This window comes from Oryx dammah, unplaced genomic scaffold, assembly GCF_014754425.2.
Source record: "Oryx dammah isolate SB20612 unplaced genomic scaffold, SCBI_Odam_1.1 HiC_scaffold_25, whole genome shotgun sequence".
NCBI classification, from domain to species: Eukaryota; Metazoa; Chordata; class Mammalia; order Artiodactyla; family Bovidae; genus Oryx; species Oryx dammah.
This window is the reverse complement of record NW_024070209.1, coordinates 85,617,462-85,630,073: the sequence shown is the minus strand read 5'-3', so window position 1 is coordinate 85,630,073 and position 12,612 is coordinate 85,617,462. Positions and strand designations below refer to the sequence as shown.

At 35.6% G+C, this 12,612-nt stretch overlaps 1 protein-coding gene across 7 annotated transcripts in view; it reads right to left on the bottom strand.

Annotated features, from left to right (window-relative positions):
* Nucleotides 1–12,612, bottom strand: part of ROCK2 (Rho associated coiled-coil containing protein kinase 2) — a 133,133-nt gene that overhangs the window by 73,974 nt on the left and 46,547 nt on the right. For all 7 annotated transcript variants that reach the window (XM_040224900.1, XM_040224901.1, XM_040224902.1 and 4 more), the window contains exons 2-3: nt 11,666–11,747; nt 9,630–9,730 (exon numbers count right to left, since the gene is read on the bottom strand). In XM_040224900.1, coding sequence (XP_040080834.1) covers nt 9,630–9,730; nt 11,666–11,747 — 183 coding nt within the window. The remainder of the gene's footprint in view (nt 1–9,629; nt 9,731–11,665; nt 11,748–12,612) is intronic.

Sequence of the window (12,612 nt, the reverse complement as noted above, 5' to 3'; positions counted from 1 at the left end):
TTCATATAACAAATAAATAAAGCCAATATGGATCGAATGAAAATACAGCCCAGGATAAAAACTGCTCAATCATATTATAATTACAAGGGTTTTTATATCAATGGGTTATATCACTCAAAGTATTTTGACATCAGTTTACATGAAAAGAATCCTATATGCAAAGGGCCAAATAAATTATGATGAGGGTCATAGATTATATCCATTTTCAATATCAAACTATTAACCTGAAATAACAATTCCTTCTATTTGTATGGTGCTATGCCTTTTACAGAATGATGGAAATAAATACACGGGAAAGCAATACAAAAACATGACTGCAGAGTGTGGGATTAGGGAATGAACAATCCTAGTCCATTCCCTTCCCCAGAACAGACAAGATTTTTACTTAGCAAATTATAGCAAAGCAAATGCTCATGCCAGCAGAGCTTTTAATAAAAGTTCCTTTTTTTTAGTTTACGTTATTAAAGAGAGACAGCTAAGGTACTCTCTCTTCTGTACTTATGCCATTCTTCAAATGTTCACTTATTCTAAGAGCAAATTAGATTTTGAATGTTGCTTAACTTCATTAGAGAAAGCAATCATACAATAGTAATAACCAATTAATTTATACCCTAATATTATTTATGCCTAATCCAGACCATGACGAGAGTTTTAAGAATCATGCTATAAAGAACAGGAATGCCAAACAATGTTCAAACTACTACACAATTATGCTCATTTCACATGCTACCAAGGTAATGCTCAAAATCCTTCAAGCAGGCTTCAACAGCACATGAACCAAGAACTTCCAGATGTATAAGCTGGATTTAGAAAAAGGCAGAGGAACCAAAGATCAAACTGCCAGCATCCACTGAATCATAAAAAAGGCAAGATAATTCCAGAAAAATATCTGCTTCACTGACTACACTAAAACCTTTGACTTGTGGATCACAACAAACTAGAAAATTCTTAGAGATGAGAGTACCAGACCACCTTACCTGCATCCTGAGAAACTTGAATGCAGGTCAAGAAGCAACTAGAACAGGACATGGAACAATAGATTGGTTCCAAATTGGGAAAGGAATATGTCAAGGTGATATACAGTCACCCTGCTTATTTAAATTATATGCAGAGTGCATCATGAGAAATGCTGGGCTGGATGAAGCACAAGCTGGAATCAAGATGGTCGGGAAAAATATCAATAACCTCAGATATGCAGATGACACCACCCTAACGGCAGAAAGCAAAGAGGAACTAAAGAGCCTCTGGATGAAGGTGAAAGAGGATAGTGAAAAAGTTGGCTTAAAACTCAACATTCAGAAAACTAAGATCATGGCATCCAGTCCCATCACTTCATGACAAATAGATGGGGAAAAAATGGAAAGAGGGACAGACTTTATTTTCTCGGGTTCCAAAATCACTATGGACAGTGATTGCAGCCACAAAATTAAAAGACTCTTGCTCCTTAGAAGAAAAGCTATGACAAACCTAGACAGCATATTATAAAGCAGAGGCATCATCTTGCCAACAAAGGTCCATCTAGTCCAAGCTATGGTTTCTCCAGTAGTCATGTACGGATGTGAGAGTTGAACCCTAAGGAAGGCTGAGCACCAAAGAACTGATGCTTTTGAACTGCAGTGTTGGAGAAGACTCTTGAGAGTCCCTTGGACAGCAAGGAGATCAAACCAGTCAATCTTAGAGGAAATAAACTGTGAATATTCACTGGAAGGAGTGATGAGGAAGCTGAAGCTCCAATACTTTGGCCACCTGATGTGAAGAGCCGACTCACTGGAAAAGACCTGATGCTGGGAAAGATTGAGGGCAGGAGGAGAAGAGGACAGAGGATGAGATGGTTGGATGGCATCATCGACTCAATGGGTAAGAGTCTGAGCAGAGATTGTGAAGGACAGGGAATTTGAAGTGCTGCAATCCATCAGGTCACAAAGAGTCGGACACAACTGAGTGACTGAACAACAACAATGAACAGAAACTAGATATTTGTTAGCTACTAGGAAATAGTTAAACATGTATTTATGCTTAATCTTTTATATATGAATTAATTAAACAAACAAAAAGAAACCTAGAAGAAGGAGCCATTCATTCAAATAAACAAGAACACAGACATAAGATGATTTTCTGAACATGTAAAAAATACTTGTTGACTTCACTCTTGGTGATTATGCAAAACTGTTTCCCTTTCTATGCTTCCAAAATGCTTATGATAATCTAATATCAAAATTAGTAGTCTGTTTCATAAGTTACTTTAAGAACAGAATACAGACTTTCATTTGTGAGGCTGCCAAGTGGTTAGCACAATGCTGAATTATCCAATTCAACAAATTTAACAAAATTATAGCTACATGAGGCTTCCGTGATAGTTCAGTTGGTAAAGAATCTGCCTGCAATGCAGGAGACCCCGGTTTGATTCCTGGGTTGGGAAGATCTCCTGAAGAAGGGATAGGCTACCCACTCCGGTATTGTTGGGCTTCCCTTGTGGCTCAGCTGGTAAAGAATCTGCCTGCAATGAGAAAGACCTGGGTTCGATCCCTGGGTTGGGAAGATCTCCTGGAGAAGGGAAATACTACCCACTCCAATAATCTAATATCATAATTAGTTATGTATATGCCTGCTTCATAAGTTCCTTTAAGAACAGAATACAAACTTTCATTTGTGAGGCTGCCAAGTGGTTAGCACAATGCTGGAATTATCCAATTTAACAAAATTATAGCTATATAAGATCTATAAAACTTTTAATAAATAAAGAAAACTTGGTTAGACACTAGTTATTGAGGCCTGAATTTCATCCTAGGATACTTCAGGACACTTTACAGGCTCACAGCACATGAGACAGAAACCACTGGATGCAGACTTTGACTTGATCTACAGGACAAACATTAAGAGGCAATAGTTGTATTCATGCCAAATGTCTGCCTCATACCTTAAAATACATTGGTACTAGTATTACAAAGTACTACAATAAAGCACTGTTATTTTAGGAGAGCTGGTTTCCATTGACCTTCCCTGTGAGGATATCTCCTTCTGAATGATTCTATTATAATCTCCCTTAGCAACTCTGTATATTCCCCTTTGTTCTCTAGCTTTCTCCTTTATTCCATATGGATGGATAAATAGTCAGATACACTGGTGATTCATTATCACACTGTACAGAGAGTACTGCTTAAAAGCATGGACACAGATGTCAACGAACCTGGGCAAAAGTTCCAGCTATTTATGAACAATATGGCCAACTCACTTAACCTCGCTAAAGTTCAGTGAATTCATCTACTTAAGAATCTCATAGAATTGTTGCAAAGATAAAATAAGATAATGAATATAAACACTTAGCACAGGGAACACAGTCCACAAAAATGTTAACTAATTCCACTATAGCCAAATGGAACTCAGTTCATTCTATTATGAAGCTTTACATATGTCTCCCCTATGTCACTAATCTATGGTTACCTAAAGGACAAAAATGTTCCTTTTCTTCCAATGTTTCTATTTGTTAGTAAAAAGAATACTATATTCCTTACTTCTAATTTTAAAAGTGGATGAATGCAATGACTCTATATAAATAGAGGGGAAAAAAGTTAAAAAATAAGATAACAAGGGTCAAAACAGTTAACAGTTTTATTTCGACTGATAGAATTCTGAGAGATTTTTATTTTTTTATATTTATGTTTTGCATAGCTAATATATACTTTTTAAAAAAACTTTAAGTAGATGAAACATTCTTAAGTGTAGCTAGAGACATGCTTGGAAAAATCCTAAAATGGACATTGAGGTCCTAGAACACTTATGGAAAAAAACTTTTGAAAATCATTCTAACCACAATTTCCCATTTGAGGCTATAATACTGATTTCTAATGTAAAACTTAAGATTATTTTTACAATAAGACTCAATGCATCTATTTGAGAGATCTGGAATAGTTATTCTGTGCCACCGAGGTTTCCACTGTAGATGGAAGGAGGGAGATAAAATTTTAACAAATCCGAAATAACCTTATAACTAGAGAGGAGACTGTTTTATTCCCAAAGAGGACTAAAAAAAATCTGTCAAGTACTAGAGTATCATTTCCCATATGCTCTTTCTTTCTGGTTGGTTCCACATTAAAAGTTTAGTTTAAAATCATTTAAATTAAAAGCAAGTTAGTAGGAGATTAAAAAAAAAAACCCTCATCTCATATCAGCCTTGAGTGGACAGAGTGAACAGCATAATGGAAAATAAGAGTAAAAAAGATTAACTGATGTCTTAAAAGAGAGCCTAGATAGCCAGGATGAACACTTCTTGGTTCATTCAGTAGACAAGAGAGCCATAAAATACCAAGATATGTACAATGAATACATTTTAGAAGGATCAATTTAGCATCAGTTCATATTAGACAGATCTATACTTCCTATTTTTCATATACCTCATCATGGAGAAGGGGGGAAATAAAGAAAACAGAATGAAGCAAAACATGTATGTTAGAAAAGCCTGACAACTGATTCTATCATACCCAAGTTGGGGGAGAGAGTGCTATGTGAAAATACAACGATATGAAATGTGGGGAGAACAGTCTGCCTGAGTCACAAGGGTTCAGCTGAGCTTAGGTGGCATGAATTTGCAGAAGATTTAATAAGCATAGTCTTGGTATTTTCTCCATCAGCACTTACCAATCCAAAATCAACAGTACAACAGTGAAACTATTAGCAAAAGTCAAAAACAAAGCAGGAACAAAGCAGGCCCTAATCCTTGACTAGGTATCTTGGAGAAAGGTGAATATTCCCCAGAAGGGGAGAGACTAGAGAAATATTATGAGCAGGACTTACTGAAAAATTAAATATAAGAAATAAGGGGAAGAGAAATCAATAATGACCCCTAATTTCGGGGTTTGAGCATCAAGTGGGTTGATGCTAAAGCCATTTATTTATTAAGATGGGAAAGTAAAAGAAGGAACAGATTTGGTGAGGAAGAGCAAAGTTAGAGAAGGAATCAAGTGTTCTAATTCACGTTTTAGATGTCTGTGATACATCTTAATGGAGAAGTCACAATAATGATAACAGCTGATATTTACTGGATAAGTACCACATATGCATAATATAATTTAGTACTCACAAAAAAATCTTATAAAAGTGCTATTATTAGTGCCACTCGAAGATAAAAGAAATGAAAGCTCTGATGACAGGAAACCTATGTACCATAGAATTGAAACAAAAGTGGATGACCTTGACTCTTTTTTCCACAGTACCAGAGTACTTTCTGCAAAAATACCTATTAAAATTGAACATTAAACTACCTTAATTATAAAAACATGTTTTGTTAAGCCAATACGTCAAATGAGTAGGGCTTCCCTGATGGTTCAGTGGTAAAGAATCTAACTGCCAATGCAGAGGACATGGGTTCAATCCCTGATCCAGGAAAGATTTCACTTGTCAGAGCACCTAAGCCCATGCACCGCAACTACTGAGCCTGTGCTCTCTAAGCCTGGGAATCAAGTCCTAGAGCCCATGATCCACAATAAAAGAAGCCACCAAAATGAGAAGCCTGAGGACTGCCCCTAGAAAGTAGCTCCTGCTCACCACAACTAGAGAAAAGCCCACAGAGCAACAAAGACCCAGAACAGCCAAAAATAAACAAATTTTTAAAAAGAAATGAGTGTATGAGTCTTCAAAAGGAACTTAACTGCTTTTCCAGGAAGGCTCCAATTTTATCCTACAATCTATTACCTATTTACTATGTGTCAGACACTATTCTAGATCTTTTCCATATATTAGCTCATTTAACACTCATAGCACTCTATAAGTAATGAACTATTATTATCTTCTTTTTACAACTGAGAATACTAAGTCACAAAGAGGATGGGTAGTTGAGAGGTCTCACTCCAGAGTCCATGCTCTTAATCAATATACTATACTGAATCATACTATGTTCCACAAACGTTAGATGTGACAAAATATTCCAAAAGAATATAATCCAAAAACAATAAGGATTTTATACATAAAATCATATATTGTTACCAACTTTTCATGATATAAAAACAGAAGTTAAATGTACATCTTGGTAGATAGGGAAAAAAAAAACCGTTTAAGACAATAAGATAAACAAATTCTGCCTTGCTGGGATTATAGAACTTTTCAACTCACAAAAAAAATGCCTCTTATGATGAGGAAATCTACACCCAAATAAGTTAAATGACTTGTCACTTTCCTGATTTATGCCACTTTCACAAGTACTCCCTATGTATTTTGACCCCTATTCCATCCACACTTCTTCATGTGGCCAACCCCCTTAACTTAACTGTCACTTTCTCACAGCAAGGGCATTCCCAACTTCCCAATGTGAATAAGGCACATTCCGCCATTATTCTCTTTCATAGCATACAGATCTTTTCCTTCATAGCGTTTATCATAATCTAAAAATACTTTACCTATTTAAAGTAAAATTCTTCATCTCTTGCACAAAGCTACCACTCTCAGCAAGATTTTGTGTGTCTGTGCGCGCGCGTGGGTGTGTCTGTGTGTGCGCACACGCACGCGCTCTAAGTCGCTTCAGTTGCTTCCAACTCTTTGCAAGAGTCTATCTTACTGTATCTTTGGGGCTTCGCTGGTGGCTCAGATGGCAAGGGGGCTTCCCTGGTGGCTCAGACCATGGAGAATCTGCCTGCAGGGTGAGACATGGGTTCGATACCTGGGTCTGGAAGATACCCTGGAGAAGGGAACGGCTACCCACTCTAGTATTCTTGCCTGGAAAATTCCATAGACAGAGGACCCTGTCCATGGAGTCGCAAGTAGTTGGACATGATTGAGCGGTTATTCTGTTTTATCTTTAGAGGCTACCACAGCTCCTGGGACATAACAGATCCTGATTAAATATTTCATTGATAGATACAGATAAATGTGCCATTTTATATCTAATAATTAACTGCTAATGTTTACTAAGTATTTACTATAATCCAGGAACTGTTCCAAATGCTTTATATATATTGTCACATTTACTACTGCCATGTAATCCCATGAGGCATAGATGCTATTGTTATCTTCATTAACAGATTAGAAATTTAAGGCATGGAGAGATTAAGTAATTTGTCTGACGTCACAGCTAGTCAGCAAAAGAGTCAGAATTCAACTTTAAACAGCCTGACTCTAGCTCTTACACTATGGAATAGCTGCTGTGACATACCAGAGTTACTTTTACAATGAGAATCTTTGTAGAAACTGAATGGTACGTCCTCTGTGATAATGCATTTTTAACTTGATCACAAAAAGCATTTCATAAGGGAAGACACAGTTGCACCCACTACTATAAAACTTTCTTCAGATGACAGAAAAACATAATCATAAAAATATGCCAAACATGGGACATTCCCTACACAACTGCCTAATTTATTACAACATACAAATCAACTTCAAAAGGCAATGGGGAAAGCACCTCGACTTTTCCTTTTTATTCTCACCCTTCTTTTGAAGAGTCCCTGCTTAAGGTAACAACCAAGAACTAAATCCACAACAAACATGTACAAACTTTCAGGTCAGGTCATCAGATTAATGGAATGTTAAAATAATTTTCATTTTTAAAGACATTTAACTTTGTTTCTGCATATTTTGTGGCCGAATGAAATATAGGATTGAAATTAACAACAGAATAGAAGACTTCGTTAACATATTAAATTTTAATGATTGCGGTAACCTAACACGGAACAATGACCACCCTGTCACAAAAACATGACAAGTCAAGGTCTGTCACATTTCTCTCCAAAAATACGACGTCAAATTCTAGGGTCTCTTCCATAATCATATAGCATGAAGAAACAATGTGCCTATTTCAAATACATGTGGTATGACTTCTATATCAAATAGCAAATAATGACAATGGTTAACACTCAGAGAATACTACAACCAGGCTTACTTTTTAAATTCACTTAGTTTTCCTATAACAACCTCCATGACACAGGTATTACTATCAGCATTCTACAGATTGGAATTCAGAGTGATTGAGAAATCTGCCTGTACTCATGGTCTTTTGAGTTAGGCCACGGTAGAGCTAAGATTCAACTACTTTATAACTTCCCTCTCTTCTAGAAACTTTCATATGAACTGTCATGTAACTTTAATCTCCCACCCTACCCACTAGAGCATTCTGCTAGCTGAAGCTTCAGCACTTCCACTAAGAACAAAAAATAAAACAAAACCTCTTTACCTTCCAAGGCAGCCCATTCTTAAAATCTACTCCAAATCAACATCTCAATTCCTTCAATAATACCCTAGGTGGCATTATTTCAAGTCCCTGAGCATTATTTGTTCCTTGATACTCTCCATCAACATGTCTTTTAAAACAAGGCAACAGGGCATCTAGAATGAATTAAATATTCAGGTATGGCCCAATCACCTCAAATTAGAGAAAACCTATCTGTATTATCTTAGAAATTTATTAAAGAAGTCCAAACTTTACTATTTGGGGTAGCCATATCACCAATGGTTTCTGCCTCATTTACATTCAAGAATAATCATTCTTCAACATACTGTTTAGCAATCTATTCCTTGAATTCTTCATATCCAAGTACAGGTAATTATTCTGGTTAAATTTCATTTATTCTATTTGGCTAATTATCTCCCCAGTTGATGATTTCTGGGGTTTGGCTCATCTTCTAAAATCATCCTCATACTCCAGTTTTAACTCATCTACAAAGTAATTCAACCTGTCACCACTGCCTCAATATAAGTCATTAATAAAATGTTTAATAGGACAGGAAAGAATTCTAAAAACTGTCCTTGGGGATCTGTGTCCAAGGAACCATTCATGCCTACAACAGTTATTAACTTACTTTAAAGCTCTCTACCCATATGCTTATTCATTGATACATCTCCACATATTCACAAGTATATCAGACTTTTCAAATATCTTATAGATATATACTACATCTATTGCACTATCTTGATCTACGAATTCAATAAGTCTATCAATGAGACAAGGAATGAAAGAAAAAGACAGGGGTTACTCTGTCATGACTTATTCCTAGAGAAACCTAAGCTAGCACACAGTTTTTCTCGGTGCTCCATCAAGGAGAATAAAGCACTCTAAGTTAAAAAAAGAATTTGACCCTTATAGTTTAACTATAAGAAAAAGAAAAGAGAAGTTCTATATTCAGGTGATGAAAAAAGAAATTATTACATTACTGTTCCTCATATAATACTATAAATAAAATGTCTGGAATGTCTGCAAACATTTATAAGTATTCCTAGTGCTATCATTTTGCCCTGCAAAGGCAAATTTTACATTTTCTTTCAAATATTAAAATGCCTTTGTTGGGTTTTTCATATTAAATGTCAGTTAATTAGGCAAAGATGTTATGAATCTGAACATAATAAAAACAGAGAGTTCTGAAAGAATATTAACTGCTAAGCAGATCATGTGTGAAGCCAACTTGGCCTTATTCTAAATCCCAATGTTTTAGAGCTGTAAAAGAGGTGGTATTTAGAGTATAATTATTTCCTTTCATAGATGAAGATACTGATGCACTTAAGAGATGAAATGATGAAACTCATAATGCTAATTTTCTGGCATGGTTGGACACAAAAATAAGATTCACTCTAGGGCCACTGACAAATGTTTCACAAAACCATGTCATCAAAACAAATAATAAAAAAAAACAAAACAAATTCTTTCTTACCAATTGGACTTCACCAAAAGCACCTCTTCCGATAACTTTTACAACATCGTAGTCTTCTGCCTTCATCTGTAAACCTCTAATCTTTTTCACAATTTTCTCATCTACAATAAAAAGATCAGCATAATATCAATCACCATATTTATAAACAACATTTTAAAATAATTACCATGTTGGTAAACAAATTTGTATTTCAAAGACTGGGTTTAGTTTTCAGCTAAAACTATCAGTTTTTAAATGCTGTTGTTAACAATCTAAAGACACATAAACTTTATGTCAAAGGATGAAAACTCTATGGCTTAACACGTATAAGACTATCAAAAAAGCAGTATTTAAGCAATGCTGTTTCTAAGTCTGTTGTGTAGCAAGTTAGATGACAGCTGAAACTGTGATAACCCAAGCAATCCTGGAGTACACTCTAAATCATGGCAGAAAGCTGCTATGAAGTTATACAAGGTTAGTCTTCATAATGAATTCTGGTAACCTATTTCTTTGAAAAACATTAATTACATACTGTAGATTTGATAGCTATAGGTAAGTTTTCAATTAGGAAAATAGCCCAGACTCTGATAATTCCAAATTTAAAAGCTTACTGTTCACATAAAGTGTACACAATTATTTTGAGAATTTCTAATTCTCAGAATTCAATTCATTCACAACTTCACTGCAACATCAATACTGGTAAATATTAAAAGTTATTAAAAGTTACCACATCTATGGCAATAATTGTTATCATATTATCTTTCTTTAACTAGACTGAAATGTCTACATTTATACAAACATAAAGCTCATTAAGTCTTCTGGGTAACGTAAAGCTAAGTCTTCAGTTTAGTTCAGTCTCAGTCATGTCTGACTGCAACCCCATGGATTACAGCACACCAGGCTTCCCTGTCCTTCACCAACTCCTGGAGCTTGCTCAAACTCATGACCATCGAGTCAGTGATGCCATCAACCATCTCATCCTCTGTCATCCTGTTCTCCTCCTGCCTTCAATCTTTCACAGCATCAGGGTCTTTTCCAATGAGTCAGTTCTTCGCATCAGGTGGCCAAAGGATACAGCTTCAGCATCAGTCCTTCCAATGAATATTCAGGACTGAGTTCCTTTGGGATTGACTGGCTGGATCTCCTTGCTGTCCAAAGGACTTTCAAGAGTCTTCTCCAACACCACAGTTCAAAAGCATCAGTTCTTCAGTGCTCAGCTTTCTTTATGGCCTAACTCTCACATCCATACATGACGACTGGAAAAACCATAACTTGGACTAGATGGACCATTCTTGCTAAGTAATGTCTCTGCTTTTTAATATGCTCTCTAGGTTGGTCATAGCTTTTCTTTCAAGGAGCAACCATCTTTTAATTTTATGGCTGCAGTCACCATCTGCAGAGATTTTGGAGCCCAAGAAAATAAAGTCTGTCCCTCTTTCCATTGTTTTCCCATCTATTTGCCATGAAGTGATAGGACCAGATGCCATGATCCTAGTTTTCTGAATGTTGAGCTTTAAGCCAACTTTTTCACTCTCCTCTTTCACTTTCATCAAGAGGCTTTTTAGTTCTTCTTCACTTTCTGCCATAAGGGTGGTGTCATCTGCATATCTAAGGTTATTGATATTTCTCCTGGGCAATCTTGATTCCAGCTTGTGCTTCCTCCAGTCCAGCATTTCTCATGATGTGCTCTGCATATAAGTTAAATAAGTAGGGTGACAATACACAGCCTTGACGTACTCCTTTTCCTATTTGGAACCAGTCTGTTGTTCCATGTCCAGGTCTAACTGTTGCTTCCTGACCTGTATACAGGTTTCTCAGGAGGCAGGTCAGATGGTCTGGTATTCCCATCTCTTAAATAGCCTTAATTTATATAAAATTTTGAACTTTATTTCACATACTTTAATTGGTTTTCCAATTTTGGTTTGAAAATAAAAAATATTAGTATTTAAATACATCAAATTGCAAACTAAAAATATGTTTAATAATTTAAAAGTTTATGGACTGTAATGATATTAAACATAAATCTCTCATCACATATGAAGTTTACACATACTTACATCTATTTAAGAAATTATCTATATTTTTGTTTTTCCTCAAAGCAGGAAAATCCAAATCAAGGACCAAAGAATTTAAGCCATCCTGTTTAACAAAAAATAAACAGAGGAAAGAAAAGTTATTACAATTTTCAAGCATTCAAGACAAAAAGCCTTTAAATTTTACTGTGCTACTCTCACTATTAATAAATGTCAATCCACTTTGATATGAAATTTCCCAGTGCAATAGCTTTAAATAGTTTCCTAACTTCTGCCAGAGAATATTAGGGTTGATCCTATCATATTTTCCACTGTACTTTTAGCCAATAGAAAAAGGTCATTTTAAAAGGTGCATTCACTATTATTTCTTGTGAGTCAGATGTTTTTTCTCTCTTCGAATGTCCGGTAAAGTTTTACAAAGCTTTTGACTTTAAGAAATACATCTAGAATAAGTTTTAGTTCCCATTCATTCAACAAGCATTAATTGTGTGCCTAGTACATGGGAAGAACAGAAAATCTAAAAATAAGTGAGACACTAACTATCCTTACCCTCAGGAAAGTGAAGTTCAAAACTAAATTTCCCTTAAAAACATGAAAACAGGATGAGGCATGTTCAGGTTTCTATTTTTTTTAAGTTTTCTGTATTTTCTAGACTTTCTACAAGCATGTATTAAATTTATAAGCAAAATAGGGAAAAGTACATACATGTACCTTGGTGGGAGTGAAAAAAACTAATAAGAAACAAACCAAGTCTCAAACTACTCAGGGGAGGGAATATGCTTATGAAGGAAACTATTTCTAAAACACTAGTGCATATATTGCTTCATCTGGGAGTAACTCTGAGGAAGGCAGAAAAAGACATATTCTCATTTAAAAAAGAAACAAAGCTTAGAAAAATTAAGCCACTTTGGCATGCCCAAGGCCTTGCTATTAGAAAATGATGTAGCAAAATACTTCCTAAGTTTTTGAGG